Source organism: Coloeus monedula (assembly GCF_965178545.1).
Source record: "Coloeus monedula genome assembly, chromosome: 2".
In the NCBI taxonomy this organism is placed as follows: Eukaryota; Metazoa; Chordata; class Aves; order Passeriformes; family Corvidae; genus Coloeus; species Coloeus monedula.
In genome coordinates, this window is record NC_138782.1 from 37,043,460 (window position 1) to 37,071,309 (window position 27,850).

Here is a 27,850-nt window from a genome sequence, read left to right on the forward strand (position 1 = left end):
GGAATGAGTAGAACAGCACCTGAGAGGAGGGTGGTGAGCAGCACATCCACCACCTGCATAAAGAAGACTACTCACCTCCCACATATACAGGTGTGTGACCTCTCCAGTGAACTGAAAGAAAGCAGCACATCTACTTTCAAAGCAGAATCTGTTCATAACAAAAAGCTGTCAAGATTGGAACTGCAGGAAAGATTGAAAAATTCAGAAAGCCAAAATTCCTTTGTCTAGTCCCTATCACCCCATGTGTGGTTAAAATACTGTCCAGAAAGAGAAATTCTGCACAACAGAAAAATTAGAAAAAGACTCTTACTTCAGGAGTTATGTATCATCTCTGCTCTTATGGGGTTCCCTAAAATCTTCAATCCAGCATCCTTTCCCAAAAAGTTTATCAGCAGTTTCATCAAAACATCAATTCTGACACAGTGTGAGTAGTTGCAATTCTATGTAAAATGCCAAGCCTACATTTCATCTAAAAGAAGTCATCTTAGGCCTGATTCCCGTCAGTAGAGTCACAGTTTCACAGTCAACATGGCAGGTACAGAGTTCATTCAATGTCTTAAAGTGGTTCACATGGTTCTGTCTGCTGGTATAAAAAGAACCATAAATGTATACAAAAAATTTAATTCTTTATCCCGCATCCATTAAATGTCTCAAAGGACTCCAGGCCACCTCCTCACACATGTAAGTAAAAGCTGAAGAATAAAAAGCAAGGACTGATTTTATCTCAAGGTTATGGAAACATCATTAAACCATAAAACCACGCTGTCAAAAATTTATCTTGACATTAGAAAATGTCTCAGTGGAGCTAAAGCCTTACCACGTAATTAGCTGCAGATAATTCTGTTTAATACTGAGGATCAGAATTTTAAAACAGTCACAACCTTGATAAATGGCATGTTAAATAAACTGAAGCTTCCAAAAAGTGATCAGATAACAAAAATGAGAAAATTCAACTCCGGCTCAAAGGACAGTTGATACAAAAGCAAATTGTCTAGTAAGGACAGGGCAACACTGTCAGAAAGAAAGGTACATAACCCTTCTGAAACACCTCCCCATCCAGTACAGCTGGAATTTTCCACAGGTCTCATGCAAACTAAAAATACATTGGGGTGAAATTCTGCTCCCACGGAAAGAAATGGCAAAATTGTCTTGATTTTCAATGGGCAGTTTCTACAAATGTGCATTCGGGGGCATTCTCTGCCTATTAAGCAACACAGGCAAGTGAATAAAACTGTAATTAATTTTCACAAAGACAAGAGCAGTGGACAACAGAGAAGGAGGACTGTTTAAAAGAGCTTCTGAGAAGCTCTTTTGACCTAAATTAGGTTGGAGATTTTCCAAGAACCATCTGGAATTTAGTCACCTCACTGCAGGATAATTTTTCTCTTTTGTCTGACAGTCAGTTTATTTTCCTTCTTGAGGATCCAGCATCAAACAGAATAAAAAATGACCTCTGACTGGATCTTTTTGTGGCACGCAATGAAAGGACCGATCCAAAAAAGTTCAATGTTCGAATAAGCACCTACTGAACTTGAAAGGAATGTTGGAAGCAGTCGGGAAAACAAGATTACATCTTGAAGTCATGTATCTGTAGTATTTCTTTATTCTATGACGACGCAGGGAAGTCATCACAGCTGGTCTTCTTTAGAGTTATACTACAGAGAAGAGACTGCAAAAGTCTTATCAGAGACTTTACAGTTCCAAAGTCTTAAATTTTACCTGCTGAAAATAAGCACCCCTATTCAGCTTAAACAAAACAAAAATAAATAAATAAATAAATAATTGCATGGACATCCAGTTTATCTTCCAAAAAACATTCTGTGGGAATGGCAGAAAATGTCTGCTGCTACCTCACTAGGGATGGGGGCATACTAAATTAATATTTTAATACAATATCACACTTCATAACACACTCGTTTGACAACCAAATTGGGAAGGCTGTAAAATGCCACATGGAAAATTAGACAGTGACAACAAGGTCTTACAAAAAGCTTGACAGTTGTGCTTGACTGAACTCTGAATGAGATACTAATCTTACTCATGTAAAGCACATGGCTGTTGACAGCTCTTTTTCCCAACCACTCACCTGTCCAGTCAGACTCTCCTATCCCTTCTGCCAGCTCTTTTTAGTATTAATGATATCAAGTATGCGTACACATGACAGGTAGATGTCATTTGCTCTCCATTTTCTCAGGGCAGACTATCACACAGACTAAATAGAATGAGCAAAAGAAGGAAATGAGCCCTGCTTTAATGGACAAAAAAAGCCCCAAACCAAAGAACAAAAACTTAAAAACTCAGTCCTTTTCAATAGGGTGGGGGAAAATTCACAGTCAACATGCAGAATACATCAAGTTTAAAATATCTGTGTGATATCAAAGCCATAGTGGAGCAAATGTTGTCATTAACAGGAGCATTCCCAGTTCTCCAGTTAACAAGATACGGAGCTGGGAAGTCTTGGCTTTCACTCTGCCTTTGATTGCCACTTACATCACCTAGGTAAAATACATGGGAGGGAAGAGGAGGTGCACATATGTGCACATACTTGTGCATGCGTGTACATAAAAAATTTAAAAGCCTTCTCTATTTTCTTCACCAGTGTTCCAATGTGTTTAGTAATCATCACACTGTTTCTGTAAAGCCACCACAGCCAGTCTCCATCTTAAGCTTGTTTATTACATAGCAGGCAACAACATTCGGAAAGAATTTCTTACAAGCTGCAACTCAGTTCAAACTGAGTAGGCAGTGATCATCTTCTGATAATCAGTTCAGAAGCTTCAGCTGCACAAAGTCTCTACACCCAATAACACAAGGTGCATTTCAAGTGAAATGCATCTGACAAAGTTCAGGCCAAACCAGCACGCCAACAGAGACAGTAAAACAGCTTCAGTGGAGACAAGGTACTACATAATGGGTTTTATCTATACAACCTTTTGACTGGGTCTATTTCAGACTGAGTGGTTTCTCAGGTAAAATTACACCTTTACATCACAGCAGTCTAATCACCACTAAAAAAGAAATACAGAAAAGCAACACAGTTGACTATATTGTTCCTACTCCTGTCCACAGCAAAAAAAGAAGGTTCCATAACTTTGCAAACAGATTTTTTTTAAATGTTAAAAAAAAAAAAATTATAGCATTTTTATTTCATTTCTCTCAAAGAGGTTCACTCTTTTATTTATATCAGAAGAAAAAGAAATGTTATAATTTGGCTTACTTCATAAGAATACACTTACTAAAACAACCAAAACATAAATAACTTAAGACAAATCTTATGGTAGAATTTATCAATCAATTAGGAATCAAAGAAATTAAATGGAGTTAAAACTATGAGTACTCTTCATATAAAATATTTCTGCTAGCATTGTTTGAATTTAGCTTCCTCAATTGAATGGAATAAAATATCTACACTAAAAGCCAACAATACTTAGTTAGTAACACAACAAACATTTTACATACTGTGGAAACTAACTTTAAATACTTTACATGTAGTCTTTCAGAATAAATAATCTGCAACGCCTCTGGAAAAAGCAGCTTGTGGGATACAGTACTACCACAAACATTAGCATATACTACTAAATGACAAAATAGCATGGGAGCATATCTGCAAATATATATCACTTTGCAGAAAAATTCTAGGCTGAAGAGTGATGTTATATGCCCTTTATTACTGTAAAAAAATTTTAGGTTGATTGACTCAATTATATTTGAACTTCCTTGCTTTTTTTTCACCCAACAGCTTTAACATGACAATTTAAAAAAAAGAAAAGAAATAATATCCTCTGGCTACTGCTTTAATTCTGAAGTGTTGCAATTATAGAAAAGTTATACTTCTGCTTAAATACTGACTGAATTTAAAATAAATAGTTTGAATTCACTTTGTCATATATCACACTCTGAATGTATCTACTGAACTCCCACGCAGAAATAAATTGCGAACACGAGGAAAGGATAATTTATGAGTTGTCAAGCAACCAGATTTTAACACTTACTTTTGTGAAGATCTGAAAAAAGTCAGTTGCAGGTGGCAATTGAGACTCATCCTGGATCTCAGTTTTCAAATACAGTTGCAAAGTCTGCGCAAGGTGCCTGAGGCCATCTTTCATTTCTTCACTTAACCGTTCAGTGTCTTATGAGGAAAGGGAAAAAAAGTAGACCATGTCATAAACACATTTCACCAACATTTTGAAAATGTCCAATGGCAGCCATACAGTCTAGACATTTCCAGTCCCAAAATTAATCTTGACAGAGGGCAATTTTGACAGAGGGCAGACATTTCTCATTTTTTGTGACAGTTACCTATCAACACACAGTAGAGTTTATCAGGTTGCTACTGCCAAATCATATGAATACGATAGCAAGTTAAAGATCAAAAGCCAACAGATAAAGCAGATGTGTAAGCAGATGTAAGACAATACACACAAAAATTAGGCATCTGGGTTTGTAACATTAACCACATTAGAAATATGCTTGGAACTTTAAGCAGCAGTACATACTTTCATACTGTACAGATGTGTCAGAAACACTTTATGCTAGCAGATGAAACAGAAAAGTATTTATAAACAAAAGGAGTTTCATACAGAGCAACTGGTAAACAATGAATATGAAAGAATATGAAGTAAATATCACTTTCTTATAAAGCACCACTATTCATGTTTTACAGATAGAAATCTTGAAGCAGATAGAATCACCATGCCTGATTTTCTCACTATGTGATTATGCATGCATCAGGTCTCTGATAACATGGAAAGTAAAACTGCTGCTGCCCTAGTAAGTTCACTGCCTGATTACCTGCTTCACATTTTCTTTTTCCTACCAGTTAGTACAAAATGAAGAATGTGAAGCCGAACGTATTCAAGCACCAGTCTATAATAAAAGGCAGAGATTTACTATGCACTGTGAATCAATTTTATCTCTGCATAATGGTGAATCGTTATTTTATTATAAACATCTATAGCTGCCCACAGCACTACTCATGTGAAATTAACAATGTGGATGTTTGCAGGTGATTTTGCAAGCATGAATGAATATAAATGTTAGAAGTCCAGACATGTACGTTTTTCACAATGTATTGAAAATCTCTGCTATAGAAACGTATAATATCTATGAGGACTGTGTCTTCAAGAGAAGCAGCAAACTTTTAGGTGACTGAATCAAGTTTAAAAAATATAAAAGAAAAATCATAAACACACACTTGCATTTCTTGTATAATATTCCTTTGAAATCAAAAAAGCTTTTTCCTTCAAATGTAATTTTTCAAGACAACATGTGATTTACCTTAAACTATCTATAATATATGGCAAAATGTATTATAACAAAGAGAGGAAGGCATGGTTTGTTTCACTATTGGCAAATAAAACAACCCTAGACTAAAGAAGAGGAATTATATAGGAAGCACGTTATAAATGGACACTGAAGCTTAGGACAGATGTGAACATGAATACCAAAACCAACTGGAACTTCAGGGAGAACTGACAGAGATGGGAGCAGAATGCAATTATCCACACCAGAATCTGTCCAGGACATCAGAGCTAGTGATCCAGAAAAAAGTCCCATGGGAACCTTAATAGAAAACGATCAAGGACCTCGTTTCCAAAGCACATAAGAAAAGTAGGCCAAAAGAAAAATGAAATTAAATTTGTGAATGTCTTCATTTTCTGTTTTTTAGAAAATTTTTTCAATTGTTTAAGAAACCTGGTGTGGGAGAAAAAATTCTATAAAAGGCCTATGGAAAGTTTTCTAAATAAGGCATGGGGATTTAATGATGCAACTTTGATACTTGTACAAGTAAAGTAGCAAAATATCTGCCCCATAGTACAGCAAACAAACTATTTTCTGAATACTGAGTCTTGGCAGGTAAAAACAAAGACTACTTCTGAATTACTTTAACATACAGAGAGCCCAGAGAACTAAGGAAGGAAGGAATTGTCTTAAGATAAATGAGAGCTAGCAAAAGTAATAATGCTCAGAGATACCCCTCCTACTTAATCTGAGGTATATAAAGGAATAATTCAGGGTATACAAAGGAATTTCAAGGAACTATGGAGATTGGAAAAGAACTTTATAAAGGGCTGGATGCCTCCACATGCTTTGTGGGTTTTTCATGTATCACATATTTAAGCAGATTCAGTAAGTGTATAAAATTATACACTTTTAATTCAGTAAGTGTATAAAACTTTATATGCTTCTATTCAGTTTATATATCTCCCACACTAAAAATAAACCAACAGTATAAAGTAATGTTGAAAAGTAATTGTGTAAAGCAAACTAGGACAGCATAGTGACATTAACAATTTTCAAATAAAATATTTTGAAATTCCAAGCGGAGGAAAAAAACACCAAAACCTAAAAAAGATGAAAGGAGTATCAATTAGAATTCTGTCACATTTCTGATTAGTGCTGAAACATTATGTTCTATTACAAAGAAGCTTCTTGAGAATGTTTTTGCTTCAGATTACAGCCTGCATTCTGTTCATGTGATTCCCTTCAAAGAAATCTTTTCTCCTATATATTTAGGCCTCTAATAAAAATGCATTTCTGACTTTCATATAGATTCCACTAAGTAAAGAAAAAACCAAAAAATTCATCAACACCATTCATAAAATTGTGCAGGAAATGGGGAAATTGTTATGAAATAACAGGAACTTTTGAAGCATACAGAGGCAGCAAAAAGCATCACAGCTACTACAAGTTCTCACACCAACCCAAAACACTTTTGGATTATTTTAACCCCAAAATCATAGAGACCATCTATTCACTCTATAACAAGGAAGCCAGGAAAACAACACAAGTAAAAACCTTTACATAAGATTATGCATAGACCATTTGTACTGTAGTCTGTTAAGCATCAGCTTCAGTTAATGTGCTAGTGTCCTAAACACTTGGTGCTGTGGAGTTAAGAAGATTCCACAGGAATTGTTATTAAAACTCAGAGTAAATACAGATGAAACACTAAATGTGGATCTGTCATTTGCCTTCTCCTAAGCTACCTGGCTATGGACCAGTTGTTTCTGTATCATGAGAGGATGGCGATCCCATCTGTATCACAGGCCATATCACCATTTCCTTCAGAATGAGAATTTTAGCAGAAGCTTCTGGCCACTCTACAGACTTTTTGTACCTTTTGTACCTTTTATCCTTATGCTTCTCTCCAGACAACTTATCACACTATTCCCTTTGTATTCAGTCAAGTCTAGGAAAGCTGAGATCATCTCCTGAAGGGTACTGAGGAGCCCCAGTTTGTACAGAAGGATCATTTAAAAAAAATCTTTGCCTGCACTAGAGACAACTGCTGTACAAGTGATCAGTATTTAATTTGTAAAGGGAGACTCTTCCCTCCAGTTCCTCCTGGGCCACTCTGCAATCAGCCATTGGTACAATAAATATTTTTTTTCCTTGCATCCCAGCAGTGTCATGAAGCAAAAAAGTCCATAGTCTTCATCACTTTAGCTTAATTTGAAGCATCTGTTCTCCATAAATGTTTGTTACACGATTTGAGAATATCGATTGCAGAAAATCACTACGTTTTAAATAATTGAAATGTATTCCTTCTAGCTACTTTAATCTGCTGCCTTATTAAGGTCTTTGCCCTTGCAGTTTGGGACAAGGCAGCAGAACGTCAGGGTGTTCAGAAGTAAAATTAATACTATGTGTTGCATTTTTTATGTTTACGTGGGTTTCATTTCTAACTAACTACACCAACAGATCAAGTTGGTTTTTAGCCAAAACTCTCAATAATACTAAAAAGCATTGAGGTAATCAAAATATTCACATTACTCTCCAGAAAATCCCTCTAAACAAGATGCAAAAATGAACCAAGGATATATTTCTTCCTTTCTAAGTCTTCAAGATGCCACAAAACATGGAAAAAATATTTTCTATTTCAATATTTACTCTACTGAGAGATTGTAATGAGCATCTTTTTCTACCCAAGCAGTTGAAACTTGTGAAGCCCCAAAAGTAATAACTGCACAATTTCACCTTTTTTCTCTATTGAAAAGTCATGTAGAAGAAAAATATAAACATAACCTTTTTAAATTTAACTTTTGTTCCTATTTCTGGAAGTTATTTTGAAGCTTTATGCAATAGCACATAAGTACTAAAAAAGTAAAACCTCAGCATAAAAATATATGTATTTTTGTATATGTATGTAAAAATACTGACACTGTACGTAGTATGGCAGACACTGGGTAAATTAAAAAATGAGCAGGCAAGATGTGCATTGTACAACGAGAAAATAAAAATATTAAAGCAAAACGTCAGGTGAAAGTTTTGCTTCAAGACAACAGACATGTTTTTCCTTTTATCTTTGAAATAACTGTTCTTTCCCACAGAGGCTTTTGTCTTTGATTCTGTTACTCTACAGAGCAAACCTTCAGAAGGTAAGCTGCAAGAAAATGAGATGGCCCTTTCGTAAAGCAGACCTTGGAAGTATTTCCTGAAATCTGGCTGGCAATTACTTACTCGACTGAAGATCAGAAAAAGAGTAGAGTCTCTCAGAAGGGCATACTGATTGTCTGAGCTGTAGAGAAAAACAGATAATTGACACTTACATAGCATGCTTTGTCTTGAAAACACTCAACAAGATTGATTATTCCATGTGACAAACTCATAAGACAATTAGGTAAGGCCAACAGCATCAACGTAAGTCCAGGACTTTCCATAAACTATCCTAAAAACCTAAATTTTTTTGTTGCTATAACACTTTCTACTAATTTTAATTTTTTTAACACTTGGGAAGCTTTGGCCTTTCAGAGTATAATTGAAATCAGTTTATGAGGGTTTGTAGTTTCAGAGTTCGTGTGACTATAATTAATGCACATTATTACTAGGTACATATTTGCCCTTTAAAAACTATCATGCACAAACTCTTCCCAACAATGTATAAAATAAATGTGAAATCATATTTTATCACCTCAGTCCACAACAAATGTCCACACTTTTATCCAACACAGACAGCATCACAGCAGGTTCAGCAAAAAAATTAGCAAATCCCTTTTGATTTACAATCCCACGCATCCATAAGCTGCTTAAACTAACAGAAAATTTAGTCCATATAAAGTAATCCAACCATGGGAATATCAAACACCCGGGACTTCCAAGAGAGTTTAGAAAAATATTTTAAAAAGTAATTGAGATTAAGAGAACCCAACATGGACAGCATGGCATTATGCCCTCTAAAGAAAAGTCTAGCTACCAGTGCTTCTGTCCTTACCACTCATTCAAACAACACTGAATGAGGCTTCCATTAAGTGAATAGAAAAGCACCAATAACTTCAGGAGTATTAAAGGGAAAGCAGTGTCTCCCTGCATTTTCCTTCCAGGCAGGAATAAGCTCAGAATGCTACCACATAGACATAAGAAAAGAAAGTCAATAAACGTCTCCCTTGAGCTTAATTATGTCCATTTTGGTATCTCTTGATCCTTTCAGCACTTCTGCAAATTAATCAGTTAACTTGTAATGTAATTTGCAGTCCAATTTTTTTCAGCATTGTCAGTCACTTCAGCCTTGTAGCTCATAAGTACATTAAAAATGTAGAGTGAGAAAGCATTTCTCAGAATCTGCTGCACTGAATCAATTTAAAAGAATGTCACTTACTAGTTTAAAAACAATCCTGCCAGCAAGTCTGACAGAGTCTGGAGGAAAATTGGGCTCAACGTTCTTAAGACACCTGCATTCCTGCTTGTGGTCCAGCCAAGCTTCTTTCTATCAGGATTTTTTAAAAAGCAAGAAAAAGAAAATAAAGAGCATTTTATTTTACATAACCTGTATCCTATTTTTTTATGTACATACACACATATTTTATACATATAGTTATCTATAGCTATATATGCACACAAATATGCTCAAAGCAATGTGCACTGATTCTCATTTGTTGTGGCATGAAGCAGCAACAGTATGCAGCTGCTTACTTCACGAGATTGGAGAGGACCAGAAAGGATGCTAACTAACATACACAAAACCCTAGGCATGTGTTCACTCAGCAATCAAGACTGCAGAGGCCTTCAGAGTCCATTCATTTCACTAAATGCAGCTGCTCTAATGCAATGGTCAAGTTTTCAGTGCTGCAAAAACTGTCCCCAAACATCCCTGAGCTGATGAGGGGTCAATGCCCACAGCTGGGAGGACTGGTGGTGATATTTTTCACAGTTCAGACCAGGAGTGGTCGCTGAAACCAAAACTGAAGACAGAACCAACAATATTTTAGTTGCATATATTACCCAAACCTGCCATTTTTCTTTCAGGGCCACTTTGATTAGAATAGCAGGGAGAGACTGCCGAGGAGAGTCAGGATGACAAGATAAAGGAAAGCTGCTATACACTGAATTATGTCTCTTTTTTTCTCTACCATTCATTGCTGCCCCATGATTAGTGCAGGAGAGGCGCAAGAATGAGTCTTCAGCTAAAGAAACATGTTGGAAGAAACAATTTCTGATCACTTTTTTTCTTGTCTTCTGTTCTACAAGCACAAAATTCTGTTTATAATATAAAAAAACTCTAAGTCCATCTCATTAACGTACTACATATTTACACATTTTATTTGCATATTTGCAGTTTATGTTTGAAGCCACACAGCTGTTTCAAACAGTTTTAAAAGCAAATTAAAAGAAAAGGGCACAACAAAAATTTGCTACAATGACAAGTACTCAGAACCAAGGGCTTCTGAAGGGTGACATTTTGTCACAAATATGCAGTAAGGGAAAAAAACATGAACTCAGAAAAACAGCTCCTGTGAGGTGAGTGCCACAGAGAAAATGATTGTCTAATGTTAAGTACATGTTCAGCAATTAAAAAAAAACAGAAAATGGCAGAGCAATGTGTAAGGGCACATCAGACCTGAAGATGCTGACATGCAAGTTAGAAAGATTCCAAAGGCAATCACACGATTTATTCTTAAGCTGAATTTAAGTGAAGGAATTGTTTCAGGTAACTAGGTTTCAGTGCCAGTAGCATTTATTCTATTTAATTTAGGATTTTTTTCCCCTGTGGCATGCACATAATAAATAAACTGAACTTTTTATTTCTTTCAGATACATGAGTGATTTGTGATTTCATTTCTTTTACCCATAGCTCTGTAAGGGGAAAAATGACACCAAGAAGGCATTAATCCAAATACAGTTACTGTCACATGCTGTCTGACAAATAAAAGTTAAGTATTTAGTGCTGAATAGAATTATCCTTGTCTAGAAAAAACAAGGTCATGCTTGTAAATGTCCAGACATCATTCTGTGTAATATAGTTCTATTGGCATTTTTATCCAACTTAAACTAAAAATGTTCCTAGGAGTAAGCCTTTATCTGTCAAATTTTTTCCTCTACATAAATGTTGCACAGAATTTTAAGCATGTTAGAGGTGATATCAAAATGATTAATAACTTACCCAACCAATAAAGCCCTAATGAGACAAAATATGCTGTACCACATAGCATCATATGCCATGTTTCTTTGAGAGCATTCCCATGTGATAAGAATAGTTCAAACACGTGGCTTCCATGAAACAGCACGTTGGCCAAAACCGATGACAAAAAGGAATCACTCTGATTCCTCTGCAGAAGGAGCTGGAATGGGGACTGCCAGTCACTTATTCCCAACTGGTTAGGGAGAGAGAGGAAAGCTCCAAATGCATTAAATAAAATTAAATTCAACAATATTTTTTCTTACTACCAATACAGCATGGATACAAATTACAGGATAATGTGAGAACAAAGATTAGTGACCCTGGAGAGATCTAATTTTAAAGTCAGTCTCTAACAATACTTATTGGCTGGGTTTATGTTAGTCCCACATTTCTTTGTGGTAGGTTCTTGTTAATTCTGTGTATCCTGGCTTTCAGTCAACGTTTTATATCCTATATCCGGCACAAGTATAAACACTGCAGTGCAGAGACATGGCCACCTGGTATGACCCTTCTCCTCCATGCCAAGGAAGGTCCTCCAATTTTGCAACTATTTCTTTTCCCCCTGTTAGAAATTAACACTGATAGAAGGAGGCAAAGAAAGGCAAGTGAACCGTGCCGGGCAATACAAAACCCTCCTCCTCCAGGCTTCACTACACTTAGAAACTTGGAAAGAATATCCTTCCGTTTATCTCCTCCCAAAGCATGGTATCTCATTCAATCTCAGTGTATCCCAAGTGCAAACCCTCAGGCTTTACCCAAGTGAATATGGTCAGCACCCATATGGCTTCAGAGACGGCGCAGCACAGAGCCCTTTACTGGTGGCAGGTTGAGAGTCTGCCGGCTGCACCAGCACCACACCAGCTCCAATGACTCCCTGGAGAGCCCAGGCCCAGGATCACCTCCTGCTGGCCCAGGTCACGGGCAAAGACTCCTCACAAATGCCTGCAATGTCTTGCATATTTGCAGCTGAGTGATTTTGCCAGTGCACATCCATTCTTTCACAGATGTATGCTATTGCTGTCTCCCCACAGAGCCTGAATCTACAAAAGATCCTAAACCAGTGCTGATGAAACAAAGGTTTCCCTTGTCTTCAATGCAACATCAAAAAAGATGAATGCTTCCTACAGATGAATGTGCTAATAAAAAGCTGTTAAAGACCAGAGCTTATTAACAAAAAAAAAAAAAAAAAAAAAAAAAAAAAAAAAAAAATCAAAGCGGTTTTGATCTGTTAAAAGCAAATAATCTGTAATTTCCGAAAGATTGTTTGAATTTTTACTGAATGTCTTTTTTTTAATTATGACATTTTATTACATTATTTCAAGAATGTTTGATGATGCCACTCTTGAAATTACTCTTCCATTTTTCAGGGATTCTCATATATATATCATTGTTCCCCAATCTGTGGGATGCACCATAATCAATAAACATCACAAAAGTGATTATGAGGAGCAGCAGACATGATAACTACCTTTGGAGAGACACCCAACCAACGTAACATTGCTGGAAGGCAGGTAACCCATGAAATTAGGCATCAACAAGTGGGAAAGGGGCTACAACAGGGTTTCAACAGGGGAATGCCAAATAGGGTCAAAAACCAACGAGGTCTGACTGAAAGGAAAAAAAATTACAAGCAAAAAGCCTATATGTACTCAATCCTGAAATTAGAATTCAGTTGAAAAAGGTCACTCCAAAGGATCTTTCGTCATAAGTTCCCGTTCCACACTTATAATATTTTTTAAAGTAAAGCGGTAAAAGCGCAAACAGCCTGCTTCAACTGGCCTGAAAAAGAAAAATAATGGGACTTTTTGAAATTTGGAACAACTCACTCATAATCTTCAATATAGACATTATGGAGATTTGTAAAAACTGGATATTCTGACTTGCATATAGAATTTTTTCAGGACTACTGCCTCTACATACACATTTTCCCTTAAAGGACAACTATTCTCACTTCAATTCCCAAAAAGAGAGACATTTCCAAAGACTGTTTCTTCTCTTTAGTGTTAGCCTGAAGATAGCTTTTTGTACCACTTGACATTTTAAAACAAATGAAGATGTTAACAAGATATTTGCAGCTTTAAAAATAGCTCTTTTTGGTGCACTCTGAAATAGAAATCCCCTGCTGCATTTACTTTGAAGTTTCTTTCACAAAATCCACCTTTATTCTAAACCCAGTACACCTACTGAGATTAATTTTTTTTTTAAGTTAGATTTTTATATTAATTCTGATTTCATTTAATGTACTTATTACAAAACTCCAGAAAAGTAACAGGTTTTAAGCCTAAGTGTTTTGAGTTACAGGATCATACATCTAAAAATAATCAAATCATTCTGCAGCTAAGTGTAAACTGCAAATTCAACTGCATAATTTGGATTTCAAAGTCACCTGAATTTATAAAACCAAAATAGTCCTGCTTTGCCAATATTCACTTTTTTAAATGTGCAAACTGCTGTTTCAACAATACTCTGCTGTTTATTTGTTGACCAATTAGTTCAGTTATAAGTGCACATATTAACGAATTGCACTTAAGCTACAGAGGCTAAGTAGGGCACAATGCATTTGGTTTAGCTTTCCTAACACCTGCTATAAAACCAAGCAGCACAACAGTTTAGCTGGCTTATTAGAATAAATAGGAATCAGAGGACAGTCCTCAAGAGGAAAGACATCTGGCTGGTCTCAGTTTTATCTGGATCATCCATTTCTAGTCATCAACCCCAATGAATTCACTGCATTGACTACAAAATAATTTTTTTTTCTGTTATTCTCTATCGCTACCTAATATCACAGGATATTACAGACATTAATTCAATATTAATTTATTTATATTAACAGTTCAAGAAGTTATGTAACTGCAAATACACAGCATGTTAAATGCAGATTACTTTTAGCAGCAGTAGCCTGTGTCACTGAAATTCACACCAACAACTACAGATGGCTTCAAGCATGTGAACCCCAGAGCTGGAAGCACAAAGCAAAGATACTCAAGATGGCTTCAGGCTATCCCTTACGAGTCCTTGAAGAATGTTCACACAATTGTGCTTCTCAAAGAGGAAGCTCCAGTTTCTACCTCCATTGTCTCTACATCTAAATTGGAACAAGTTATTGCACTACACCTTGCAGATTTGATCATGCAGGTCAGTGCCAGCACAGTCTCATTTCTCATTAGAGATCTGCCAACAGAAGCTTTACCAATGACTCTCCTAGAAGAGATTTGTTTCAAACTTACCTTGCAAATATTCTGGTCTTTCATAGCCTTTACAGGCATGTTTTCCTTATGATCTCCCATAATAAATCTACCTGTGGCATTATTATTGATGCTACAGTAAGCACCTAATGCACGTTGCACACATTTGCCATTCGATGAATCAAAACGACATATCTTCCTCTTTTCCCTCTCCATGTGTTTTAATCCCCAAAAGGAGGGATTTGTGGCATCTTGAGAACACTACAAATTATTCTAAAGCAGAATTATTTATAGAAGCACATGATACGTGACAAGCTCAGCCCTGAGGAGAAACACTTGGGGGTGTTGGTTGACAAGAAGCTCAACATGACCCAGCAACATGCACTCACAGCCCAGAAAGCCAATTGTATCCTGAACTGCATCCAAAGCAGTGTGGCCAGCAGGGCAAGGAAGGGGATTCTGCCCCCTGCGCTCTGCTCTGGTGAGACTCCACCTGGAGCACTACGTCCAGCACTGGATCCCCCAACATAAGACCATGGGGCCTGTTGGGGCGAGTCCAGAGGGGGGCACAAAGATGACCAGAGAGCTGCAGCACCTCTCCTGTGGAGACAGGCTGAGAGACCTTGCAGCAGCCTTCCAGTACCTAAGGGGGAGCCTACAAAAGAGCTGGTGAGAACTGTTTACAAGGGCATGTAGTGATAGGACAAGGGATAATGGCTTCAAACTGAGAGTATACTTGGCTTAGACATTAGGAAGAACTTCTTTACTGTGAGGGTAGTGAGGCACTAGAATAGGTTGTCCAGAGAAGCTGTGGATGCCCCATCCCTGGAAGTGTTCAGTGCCAGGTCGAATGGCATGCTTTGAGCAATCTGATCTAGTGGAAGGTGTCTGCCCAAAGAACAAGATGATTTCTAAGGTCCCTTCCAACCCAAACCATTCTATGATGCTTTCATTCCATGATCATTGGAATGTCAAAGACTTAACTTAAAAAGTTAAATTCATTTCCATTTTATAGACTATCACTACTAGTGTATTTTTTCTAGTTTATTATCTTCATTTTTCTCTATGTAGGAAAAGAGAAAAAAAAATTTAAAAACACCCCCACCCCAAAAAAATAACCACTACCAACCCTCACCCTCCCACCAAAAAAAGAAATCATAATGCAAAACTATGAGGAACCATTTCAAACTTCAAGTGTTCTATAAGGCAATCTTCAAGGTTCAAACCACAGGTGCTAAGGTTCAAACCTCAGGTGCCTGCTTCTCTGCTCTGTTCAGCCCAGTCATTTATGCTTTGCATATTTGTTATACCTTACAAAGTCCTGCCAATTGCTGCACACATGCCTAAGTGACAAAACAAGTCAAATATAAAAGATTTTAGGCCTGAACACCTTTGAGAACTATTTCATAGGATAGAATCACAGGATAAGTCACGTTGAATGGATCTATGGAGATCTCTAGCTGCGAAGCAGGGTCAGCTCTGGGGTCAGACCCAGCTCAGAGATTTATCCAGTTGGGTCTCCAAACCCTCAAACACACAGATCACACAAACACCCTGTCCAGCCTGTTCCACCTCTTGGCTGTCAAGAGCTTTTCCTTGTATCCCACATGAACCTCTGGTCTTTCAACCTAAGCCTGTTGTCCCTTGTCCTCCTGCCATGCACCACTTTTCTTCTTGAAAAACTCCTCAGAGATGCAGTTTTCCTTAAGGCCTCCTCTTCTCAACACACTCTTGACCCTTATTTCCTCTTAAAAAACTGGAATATAGAATTTACCATTATAAAAAGTACACTTGAAATACAAATTCTTTTACTGCAAAATCGGCTTTGAGCTTTCAGTCTACAGACAATGAAGCCTAAGAATTATTCCTCCCCCTCTCACCAAGCACAGTCAAACACCACACATTTCAACTTCATTTTGTCTTTTGTACTAGTCAGAATCTTACATTTGTAGTTAAAAAAACATTCAAATAAAACAAGGCAGCATGTTTACCCACCCTGTCCAAAAACTACAAATGAATTGCAGTATGGAGATATGACAACATGCAAAATGCATGGAGATCCTGTAAAAAAAGTATTCAAATACCTATTTTCTTAAACCCTTTATAGCTGTTATTTTTTATCTTACCTGACAAGATCTACCACAGTATTTAGCAACCTTGCACTGAGAGCACCTGTGCAGATTTTCATTCCTGCTTAGAAAAAAAAAAAAGAAAGGGTTATAAATACAGATGAAGTTTCGTATTTATCCTTCTTACCTAACTAACAATTTCCAAATATTCCAAGTCACAAAAAATACCTTAAAAACAAGAATAGTCTAAAATGCACTGTAATGCAAGAAGAAATTGTACATAGTTATGTTCAAAGCTATAGTCACAACCCTTTACTTGTGTCACTCAGCACCTCTGGGGCCACTTTGGATAAACAGGAAAGTTATCAAATCTGCTTTTGTCATGTAGCTGTAACTCTGAGGAAATTGATTTTGTAGATAACATCATAATTAGAGCTGTGCAATACAGCTAGGTAATCTATTTACTATCTGAGTCTTGTCTTAAGCAAGCAAGCATGACTATCTGTCTTAAATAAGACCTTGCTGTGAACCTGTGGCTGTGACATCAAATTTTATCTTTATAACAGAGTCCAAAGTTGACATGTCAGCAAAAATTTCTATTCTAAGAAAACACTTCTGATCAGTGGACAATGAGAACAAAACAAAAATTCATGGGGTAAGTATAAAAATCCAATGAAAACTAAAAGGAGAACTCACACCTACACATCACAAGCCAAAGGTTAAAAGCACCTCCTGACTGTAGTACTGCTTTCTGATACTGTCTTAATTTAGTTATATGACTTAAGAAAATGGCACTGAAGTTCTGTACATTTTTAGACAGTAAGTAAGCATTAAATGTGAAAGCACACACAGAGCAAATCTTGCACCCCAAATATATAAGTAAAGATATTTACTTCAGGTGAGTAGAAATGAGACAGATTTTGAGGCTTCCCTTCCCTCTCATTTTCCTGTGGAAGATACTGAACATGATACATTGTTCTGGTAACACTGCACAGTGTTCACTTTCATTTCTTAATATGCAAGGCTGCTTATGTGAGTTATGGTCATTCATTAGGCTGGGAAAACAGTATATGGTTTTTGTTGTTAAAACTGAAGGCAGGTGACTTCCATTACAGACACAACAATTATCTGGGCTCTGTGGACAGCACAACCCTCACTACTTTCCCTCAGACTTCCCCCTGGCCACCCCTGTGACCTCAGTGAAGCACAGGCAGCTCACTGGGTGACACTATTCCCTTGTGAGCTGCACACGGCTGAACACGGCTCACACCCAACAAACTGTCACCAGGAGTTATTCCTCCAAAGCCCCTTCTCCATCCTTCTACAAGGCAAGGAAAGAGGGGTCAGTCATGCCACTGACCCCCTCTAAAGGTAATTTTAGTAATGGTGTCTTTGTGTTTTACATTTAGCTGCCTCAAATCTCATTATACAGATTAATTCAGCTTTCCAATTTAATTGGGAGATAACTGTCTAAACCAGCCCATATCAAACTGAAGGGGCAAGTTTAAATGATCAGATGAAGGGCTTTACTTTGCAAGATCCCCAGTGTCTGCACATCAGTACCAGGTGTGCTCTTTTCACTTGCACTCCCAACTGATGCGATTAAAAGATGTAATTTGTTGTCTCTGCTGTCACAAAAGAAAACTCCACTGCTGTTGTCAGCAATCTGGAGGCTGCATACCATATAGTCAGATTCCCAGACCAACTGCTTTGCAACATGACCTGTATTTCTTCTTTTACTTACACCACTCAGTTCTTCCCAAATTTTAATTTCTATGGGTGACTTCAAAAAGGTAGAACAATATCCAAAGGCCACATGCAAACCAGACAGAACAAACATGCACACAAACTTCGATCTAGAACTTCTGGATAAACATCCTAGCCCACTTATTTCAGCTGTGACATCAAAACTGAAGAGCAGGGGGGCACAACATCAGAAATACCACGGAGCATCCTCTAGCACAAACCAACTTCTCCTTTCCCTCAAGTCCTGCAAGTGATATATTTTGCTGATATATCAAAGTTCTACTATGTTTGAATTATTAAAAATAAGAGCTGATACATTATCTTAGGACTCTTTTAGGCATTTGGGGCACTTAGCTGAATTGGTCAAAGACTGAGAAGAGCATTATGAACAGATTGTTACAATCAAGTAAAAATATTTTCATTTGTACTGCATAAAAATCCCTATTTTGTCACACAATATTTTGTAGGTATTCATGCTAACTACCAAGAGGAAAAAATAATTTATAAACATTTCAGATATAAGTACCTGTTCTCCTACAGAATTCTTTATATTCCTATCTGAAAAGCCAGTCCTGGAGACAGAAAATACTAGCAACTGTTGGGTTTCTATAAACAGAATCTAAAATCTTATACATGCACAATAGGTTTTTGATTTTAAGGTGCAATGCCCGAGGATGACTCAGAGTTAGAAACAAGTGTGAAATCTTCATTTTCCCAGCTGGGGAGAGCTGCTTCATCTTCAAGGTTGAGCAAAGACACAACCTTAACCACATTCTGATAGAGGAAGATATATTTCTCAATTTAGGTTAGAAGCTCATGTCAGAGTAACCTAGAACAACAAAAGACAGCCAAGCAGGTAGAATTTTGGTTTGCTCTTCAACTCCCCATATGCACAGCCACAGCCCTTGAGATAGTCACTAAGGACCTTTTGGCCTCTCTTTCTCTAGATACCTCCTTTGTATTCAGTATTCTACACTCTTGCCAGCAGCCTCTATGAAACTTCTCTTTATTGTTACACAGTATTAGTTGAATGTCTAAGTGCTCACCCTACTACAGAACAACTGAGCAAAAACATTTTGAAGGCAGACTTTCTTTGTTCTACATGCTATTCATTAAAACACAACAATGAACTCAGAGTTTGATAATGGAGCACGTGCAATTTTAGTCCCAAACACACTGAAGTACCACATAGTCCCAGCAGCAACAGGTAAGGTGCCAATTTCCAAAGCAGAGTAATTAAAACTTTTTGGAACCTGAATTTAAATTAATGAATACCCACAACAATCGGAGGAGTTTTTCCTACAGTTTTCACATTCTTCCATGAGAAGGCTAGATCCAATAACCCTAACACACTGCAAGCATACCTTGCCTTGGTAGACCTCTTGGTAATTTTCCAAGAGATGTCAGGACTTACTGGAATCATTAGTGTCAAGTCACCAACACATACTCAATCTTTCTTTTGTAACACAACTAGTAGAGGTGTCTCCATAAAGCATCAAACTCCCTCAGCATCCCAGGAAGTTTCGATACTTCACAGGGCTATTTCCTTTGTATCCTTTGTCCCTAAGGGTTAACACTGCAGTAACAAACTCATACACACACATAAATCTAAGGATCACCACTCAAAATTGGAATTTTTGTCAAACTGGCACTATCAGTCAGGTTATTTGAATAAGGTGACTCCTTCCTGGTGCCATTTAATGAATGAATTATCCATTCATCTTTGATGTTTCTTTGAATGACAAATAGATGTAGAATGCCTGTCAGAGAGCTGAATAGTAAAGCTGCTAATTAAGTCATTGCTTTCTCTTCCAATCCTTCTTCGCCCTCCTGGACTAAAAAAATTCCTTTCTATTTATAGCATCTCTGGATCTTGCTACATGGCATACTAAGTGTAACACAGCATTATCTAAAACACTAACTCTTAAATCCTTTATATTCAGATTCATGTATTCATATATAGAGGACTTGTGTGTTTTAGAACATTTTAAGAAGGCAATTTCCCTGGTTTATTTCTGTCCTTCTCAATATTTTATTGATGTCATAGGTTTTATTAAAGGAATTTTAAAGTCACTGTGAGATACTCCCATGCATTTCTTATTACCTGTAAACTTTACCTGGAGATAGTATCAAGTTCCTTACAAGGTACCTAGTGCATTTCACCTAACGTGACTAATTTCATGGATGAGAAAATGCACGAAATTTGATCTAATGGGTTCAGTAATACTTTAATCTCTAAAAAAGTTTCTGCTGCAACAAAAAAGGAAATACGCAGTAATTAAAAATAAATTCTTAATTTTCCAACACAGTGTAAACAAGATTTTGCAAATGACCACAACCCCTTAAAAACAAGCACAAGTGAGCATCTTAGCCTGTACAAAAACAACAACAAAAATCAAAACCAAAACACACATGAGTAAAGTAAGCAGGGGTTGTCAGTTGACCTCTAGCATGGTATTACAGTCAGGTTAAGAATCTTTCCTCCGAGGAATTTGGTTATTGCTAAATCCTTTCATCATTATAGTCTACAAACACCATTCACAGAACTAGCTCTCCCAATGTATACTGAGAAGGCAAAAAAAAACAACCTCAAATGCAGAGGTTGGCAGAGGAATTTCCAAGAGATTGATATGGACAGAAAAAAGAAAACCTATGAGACAGGGAAAAAACTAGCAAGACAGCTCAACTGGAATTGCTCCAGTGGGCACACCCTCCCCAGCAAATTTTGTTTTGTTTTGTTTTTTAATATGTTTAAAATCTTAAGAAGAATGTGAAGAGATTGACAAGGGTTTGCCTGGACTATCAGGTCCTATCAGAGCCACACCTGCACTCTCATAACTTAAAAAATACGTGTCCTTTTAAAAACAACACATAATACTTCTGCTTGCCAGGAAATGGCCTAATACAATTTCAAATACCGCAACAAAAGTCAACCAAATACAATTAGACTACTTAATTTATAATGGAAATGCATCTACACTTCTCTGCTGATTGCAGGCACTTGACTTTCAGCCCTACTCACAAGGTAAGTGTCATATATAACAGAGCACTTGATTACCAGACTGTGTACAACATGCCTTTCTATGTAGTTTATTCACACCTCTGCTTCTGCCACATCTTGCAGGAAAACAAGACTATCTCACACAAATCTCCTACTGCATTTTTGTTGTTGATATTATTTTTCAGCTAATAATCCTGCCCTGTATACATGAACGAAAAGAGCAGCTCTTTCCAATGCATGTCAAGTTGAACTAATTTCCTGAACAAATTCTTAGACCTTTGCGATTCAGTCAAACCTGTCAAGTGCGTAAAGTCTGCTTGGATTTTCTCAAGTACGTGCATTTCAGACTTGTCACAAAGTGAAAGCAATCAATACCTACAATAAGCAAGCAAGTCATTCATCATTTTAACTAATATGCCTCTGTCTCCTAATAATAAAAATAAAGTTGTGAATAGCAAACAGTCATCTTATATTTGGGAGATTTGAGAGCACAGGGGTTATGTTAAATGCAATTACAGCTTTCTCTCCACACCTCCCTCCCAATAATGAGGTGTAGCAACACAGTTGGTTCCCAGCTGTTACCCCACTGCTGACTCACGTGGGCACCAGGCACTGTGGGGAAGATGGCTCTGGGGACAAGGATGAACAGTGCTGAGGGCCAGGCAGCACAACGCTGGAGCATACGCACTTGCAACATCCCAAATCCAAGCCCTTGGCAAGCAACAGCTCTGCAGCCAGTGAGCCATGCCCACAGCAGGGGTTCCCAGCTCCTCTGATGCCCTGGGAGCCAACTTGGGACAGCTTGGCAGGCTCATGGCTTCCCCTTCTCCTTTGCCAAGACCCTGGATCTGCTGTGTGTTCTCCAATGAGCTGGTAGAGGAGAAGACATCTTCCAGAACCCCGATGGGCCTCATCTGAACTAAGGCTGCCAGGCTTTTCTGTCCTAAGGTTATTCTGTACCCAGCTCTCAGGTCCCACACTGGATCTGGGCAAACAGGAGTACACCAGGTAAGAAGCCTTTGAATTCCATGTGAAAAAAATCTCACATATTCTCCACTTGCATGCTTCATTTTGTTAAGTACATGAATCAATATTTTTTAACCTAAGAGCAGCACTGGGAAGTAGCTTTCTGGCAGGTAGAATTAGAGTTAAAACATAGCAACTACAGCTAACCATCAATGATCGGTCACTTACTCAAGTGAGAACTAAGACCTTTTATATAAGGAAAGCACGCCTACTTTATTTCCAAATAAAATTATCATCTACTTCATATCTGAACATTCTACAGAAGTGATATTGCATTGTCCAGATTAAAAAAAAAAAAAAAAAAGAACAAAAAGAGAGAATACATGAACAAACAAAGCACCTACTCTATGATGAAAGGTTAGTTAAGACAATTTGCACTCTAAAGGACACCACTTACTAGCAGAAACAAAAATTTGGCACTCAGGTTCATTCCCCATAACTTAAATCTTGACTTCTGAAGTCATACTTGTAACCCCAAATGCCCATTTGCATGTTATTTTCTGTAACTCTTCTTATACCCAGACATCTACTTAACACCCTGAAACATTTCTGCATGCATTCTACAAGAAAAAATTAGAATTCAAATGGATGAAGAGAAAGGTTATCCTTCTGCTTAGAACGGGCGTCAGTTCTGTTCAGATCTTACAAATATTTTGTACATATGTACTGTCTGTATTTGGTCTTAAATTATACACTCAACAGATGTATGGGTCATACAACTTTAGCTGACAAGACATTCTGGATCTTATTTTTTCTCTGGTTTTGTGTGTTAAAATACTCATCATTCTTTTCTGCCCCTTACTTTTTCTTCTGAAGAATACCTGGTCTGCAAACTGTGAAAAACATATTCTAAGTAAAACCTGTAAGGACCTACAGTCATTTCTTCATTGCAATATAACCTTTTCTGACAATTTAAATTGGAATTTTAGCTTTTTCTTCTTTTGGAGGTTGCAGGAGCCAAAGTCAAGGGTGGAGAAAAACAATAAAAAGACATCCAAAAACTAGATTTTCATTTACTTCTATGTAGAAACTGGTCTTTGTGTACATGCAGTGATTGAAGTATTGCCAAATTCGGATAAGAAAGTGTTTATTTTTCAAAACTTCTTTGCACTAGTTTGGAAAAGATTGATTTTTTTTTTTTTTTTTTTTTTTAACATCCAACACTCAGAATGGTGAGAGATCCCTTACTGTAACTGAAAAGTTATCTAGAGCCACAAAGAGAGGATGCTCCCATGATTAAACTGAAGAAATAAAAAACTATATTGACTTTTTGAAAGTAGAGACACTAGAAGTGTAGTATTTACTCTGATACAACCAAGAAAGAATTATACCCCTCTCCACCAAGCTGGCAAATGATGAAAAGCTTCAGATGCAGTGCTTTCCAATAAAATTAGTGAAGGAACATATAAGAAGAAATACCAAAAAAAATATGGCCCACAAGTAGGCATGAAATTTAATCTTACCTTTGAATTCTACTTCTTCATTCAACATTTACCTCTCATCCTAACCTACACAAGAAAACACAAGAAAATCTCTCCACTGAAAACCAAAAGATTTACCTTAGAAGGAATTTTGGTAGTACAAGGCCCTTTAACTTGTTCAGGAGAAGCACTCAGCATATCCCAAAATGGTGGTTTTTTGTTCTAGAAGACAGACTGGCTTTGGAATAAAATAGCTTTTACATTTTGTAAGCACATATACGGTGTATGTACAAACACACACACTTCATCAATGTGCACAATGAACAAAACACCACCAGTGTGAAAATACTGCAATTATCCCCTCAGCAAAACTCACAGCTGTCCCCCACTGAGAGCACTGAAACAGAACCACAGCAGAAGTTGGCTACAAGAGCATTTGGTAACCACTACAAACTGCCTCTGCCATTTCCTTGCCCTGCAAAGCTACTTTGACACAACTGCCCTCAAATCAAGGCCATCCCCAGGGTTTCCCTGCAGTGGGCATGCCAACACACCTCCAGCAATTTCAGGCTTAAACAGGTTATTTTCAGTCACACTGCACATTCATTCCACCTTTGGATTTCAATCAAAGAAGAAAGCCAAATGCTGTGGAAGACCAAGATTACATTTCAAAATATGAAAAGGTCATTCATATCTATAACTTAGAAACCTGGAAATAAAAGCTACAGGCAATATTTTTAAATGCTCCTTTCTGGAACATGTGGTTAAAATCCAATGAAGCCAAGTATAATAAAACATCCCATCTTTCACTTTTCCCTATAAAAATGATTAATTTGTTCATTAATCTACTGTATATCTAAGTAGTTTTTTCTTCAACCCATAGGTCAATGTTCCACCAAAACAAAGCTGTTACTCTAAAATATCATACTGATGTAAATATTTACATCCTGCTAGTATTACCTCCGGGGTCATATGGATGTATCATTTTCAATGAAATACAAACCCCTCTGACCTTCTCAGAGAAGAATATCTTCATGAGCTTTTTTCTTTCGTAGCTCCTTTCCTTTCTTGACCACATTTATATTTTCAGCATAAGCATTTTTTAGAGGTCGTGCAATGCCTATTTACTTGCATTTCTTTTTCCAAATATGAACGTCTATGCCCAAAAGTCCTTTCATTCCCTATGGAATACATTTTGAAAGTGATGAACAAAAAAATAAATTATTTCAGGCAAAAAACTTTGACAGACACAGTAATATGGGTAGGCTCAAAATAAATTCCAGTGCTTTTTGCCCTGTAGATTTAGAATTGGGAAAGGTTTACATAAGTGAACTGTTCATTTTCAACCTGCTTAGCCCTTATGGTCAGATCACACACAAGTTAAGATTCAAATGCAGGTGAATGGAACAGAATAGTCAGTTCTGCTTACTCACAAGCTGAAGAACCTACAAAGATAGAAAACAGGAGTAAAACTCAGGAAAAATGTGCTTCTATCAAACAGCAGAAAGGGCAGAGAAACAGCTTGTTTCCCCCTGCTCAGGTGTAATCTGATATTGTGAGGTATTGCAAGACATCTGAAGTGGTCTTGTCATGAACTCATAAAATCCCACTGAAGACTTTTGCATTAGAAGAATGTGAAAATTTTCTTGACATCAGTAATTCTGCTACCCACTTCGATCCAGCCCTCCAGAGCAGGACGGTTTTCTGCTATACCTGTTTCACTTGGGATGCACTTTAAATGCACCTAAGTTCCCCCCAGACAAAAGCATTTCTGATATCGAGTCCATCTTAACCCCTTAGAAATGTAGACTGTTCCTGAGAGTACCACTGTTTGATCTCCAAAACTATTCTACACAACTGTGAGACACTGGGGAAACTTGAAGGATCACCTCTAGCAAATCTATAAACACCTGTAATAAATTCACAAATAGCTGCCTAATCAGTTCTCTCTCAGTCTAGTTGGATGGACAGTCTTTTAAATTACCATTAACTGACATATTCCATCACATTTTTCTTCAATTCTTCTGGATTTTAACAGTTCTTTTCCTGTCATTTCATTATCTCCATCTTTGCAGGCATTTTGGTTTGTCACTGTTCCTATTTTTTCTCTAATTTACTCTATTTCAACACCTTTCCCATTTAAGAATCTCTTTCCCCTTTTCTAGATTACAAAGGCATTGTTTTTTATCTCCAAGAAGTCTTATTTTTTTTCCCCCATCAGGCCCAAATCATTTTTCACTTTACACTCCTTCCAGCAATTTTCATTTCACATCAGAGTGGCACTTCCAAGCATTGATCTGAAAACCTTTTACAAAGTTTCTTCCTATCAAGTGCTTAAATAAAATATCTTATGTCACACCTCTCACTTCTTTTTCCAACAGATTCTGGATGTCAGTTCAGAAGGGATGTCTTCCCTTCTGTGTGCCCCCTTTATGCATCACTGAAAGGTGGATTCCATGGGTCCCACACTAAAGCTTAATTTTGGAAATGTTCACCAGTAAGAATGAAGGTATTTCATATTAGCATAGGAACAGCAATGCTACATAGAAATTATTCAGAAAATGCAGAACATATATATATATATACACACACACATTTACTATTGACTCCTATAAGGCAGTTAAAACCAAATTGTTATTTTTATGCAGCTGCATTGCACCATTACTGATGGAAAGCAAGACCTTCAAGCAGGACTATACATATAATAGCTAAAACTTAAAGTCAAGCTTTACAACTGCTCTAAAGTGCATTTATAATGCCACATTGCCTGAAGAAGTCTTAGTATTAAAAAATGTACTTACTAAACTTTTCACATCTCAAAGCATAAAGTCCTGAAAGACTCACAGGAGCCTCATCTTGTTCTCAAAGGTGTTTCTAAGGTTCTCCTGCACTTCAATGAACTTGTTTGTACTGAAACTCCTGCAAACACCCTCAAACTCAGCTGAGCCACTGCAGGTGCAGTGTTTGCAGCAAAGCCCAGCCAGTGCCCAGGGCTGCCCAAAAGGCACCTGACAGAGCAGAGGCCACGCCCCACACACCTGGCAGGGCACCACCAGCCAACAGCAGGGATCAAATGAGGTACAGTGAACTAATTAGCAATTCCCAGCAGAATGCGTGCAGTGGGGCACAAGTTGTCTTCAAGGCCTCTGCCAAGTACACCCCTCTAACAGGCAGAGAAATACCAAGGTTGAAGTGTGTGGTGATATTCATTCACCTTTTGTTTGGTTCCTCCCCTGCTTCAGTGGTGTCAATGCCCCTACAGATGCAGGACAAGGTGCTGAACCCATTTTGTGCTCAATATTCTGAGTTTAAGAGAGTCACGGGCATGATGAAACTGGCCAAGATGCTGAGACTACTGATCTCAGAAAGCCTCTGGAGGGCTGGAGCCTTCCCAGTCCAAAATAAACAGCCAAGGGAAGCCATAAATCAGTTCCACATCATCTAATACTTACTCTCTGTACTCTGGCGACACCCGATGGCTAGAAGCGTAATAGATGTTTCTTCAGTTTCAAAGAGGAGTTATCCAAGTTTCCCTTTTCCCTTTTTTTTCAGTAGAGAAGCAAAAAAATTCTCAAAAGAGATGCCTCTAACTATAGTGACACCCATATATTTTCAGGGAAAAAAAATTAGTTATAATTCAACAGCTGTGAGCAGTAGTGTTAATTTGCCTAAGTCTACTTCCCACCCATTCTACATAATTTTTCAGTACGCAAAACCTATACATTCTTCAAAGTTTTAAAATTTGCCCATTTCCAGCAAAAAGGTCTTTTTAAAGAAACTGACCCAATTCCATAATGTATTTTAGAGCCCCATGTCATCGCTAGCTTCAGTACAATTTTTCCTGCCAAAGAATTAACAGTTTGACCAGAGAGGCACCAAACCCCAGGAGTAATCCTGAAAATTTCCATCTCACTAACTGACATGCTTGAAGATATGCACACACATGCTCAGGCATGCCTGTAAATGACAGCCCTCTCTCACAAACTGGTTCTGTAATTAATATT

General features: G+C 37.5%; 1 protein-coding gene across 1 annotated transcript in view; it reads right to left on the minus strand.

The window, feature by feature from the left end:
* Positions 1-27,850, minus strand: part of SMYD3 (SET and MYND domain containing 3) — a gene marked incomplete at both ends in the record, with an annotated part of 395,652 nt that overhangs the window by 332,716 nt on the left and 35,086 nt on the right. The window contains 4 exons of the mRNA XM_082277060.1: positions 3,993-4,129; positions 8,464-8,521; positions 9,599-9,706; positions 16,710-16,773. Of these exons, the coding sequence (XP_082133186.1) occupies positions 3,993-4,129; positions 8,464-8,521; positions 9,599-9,706; positions 16,710-16,773 (367 nt within the window). The remainder of the gene's footprint in view (positions 1-3,992; positions 4,130-8,463; positions 8,522-9,598; positions 9,707-16,709; positions 16,774-27,850) is intronic.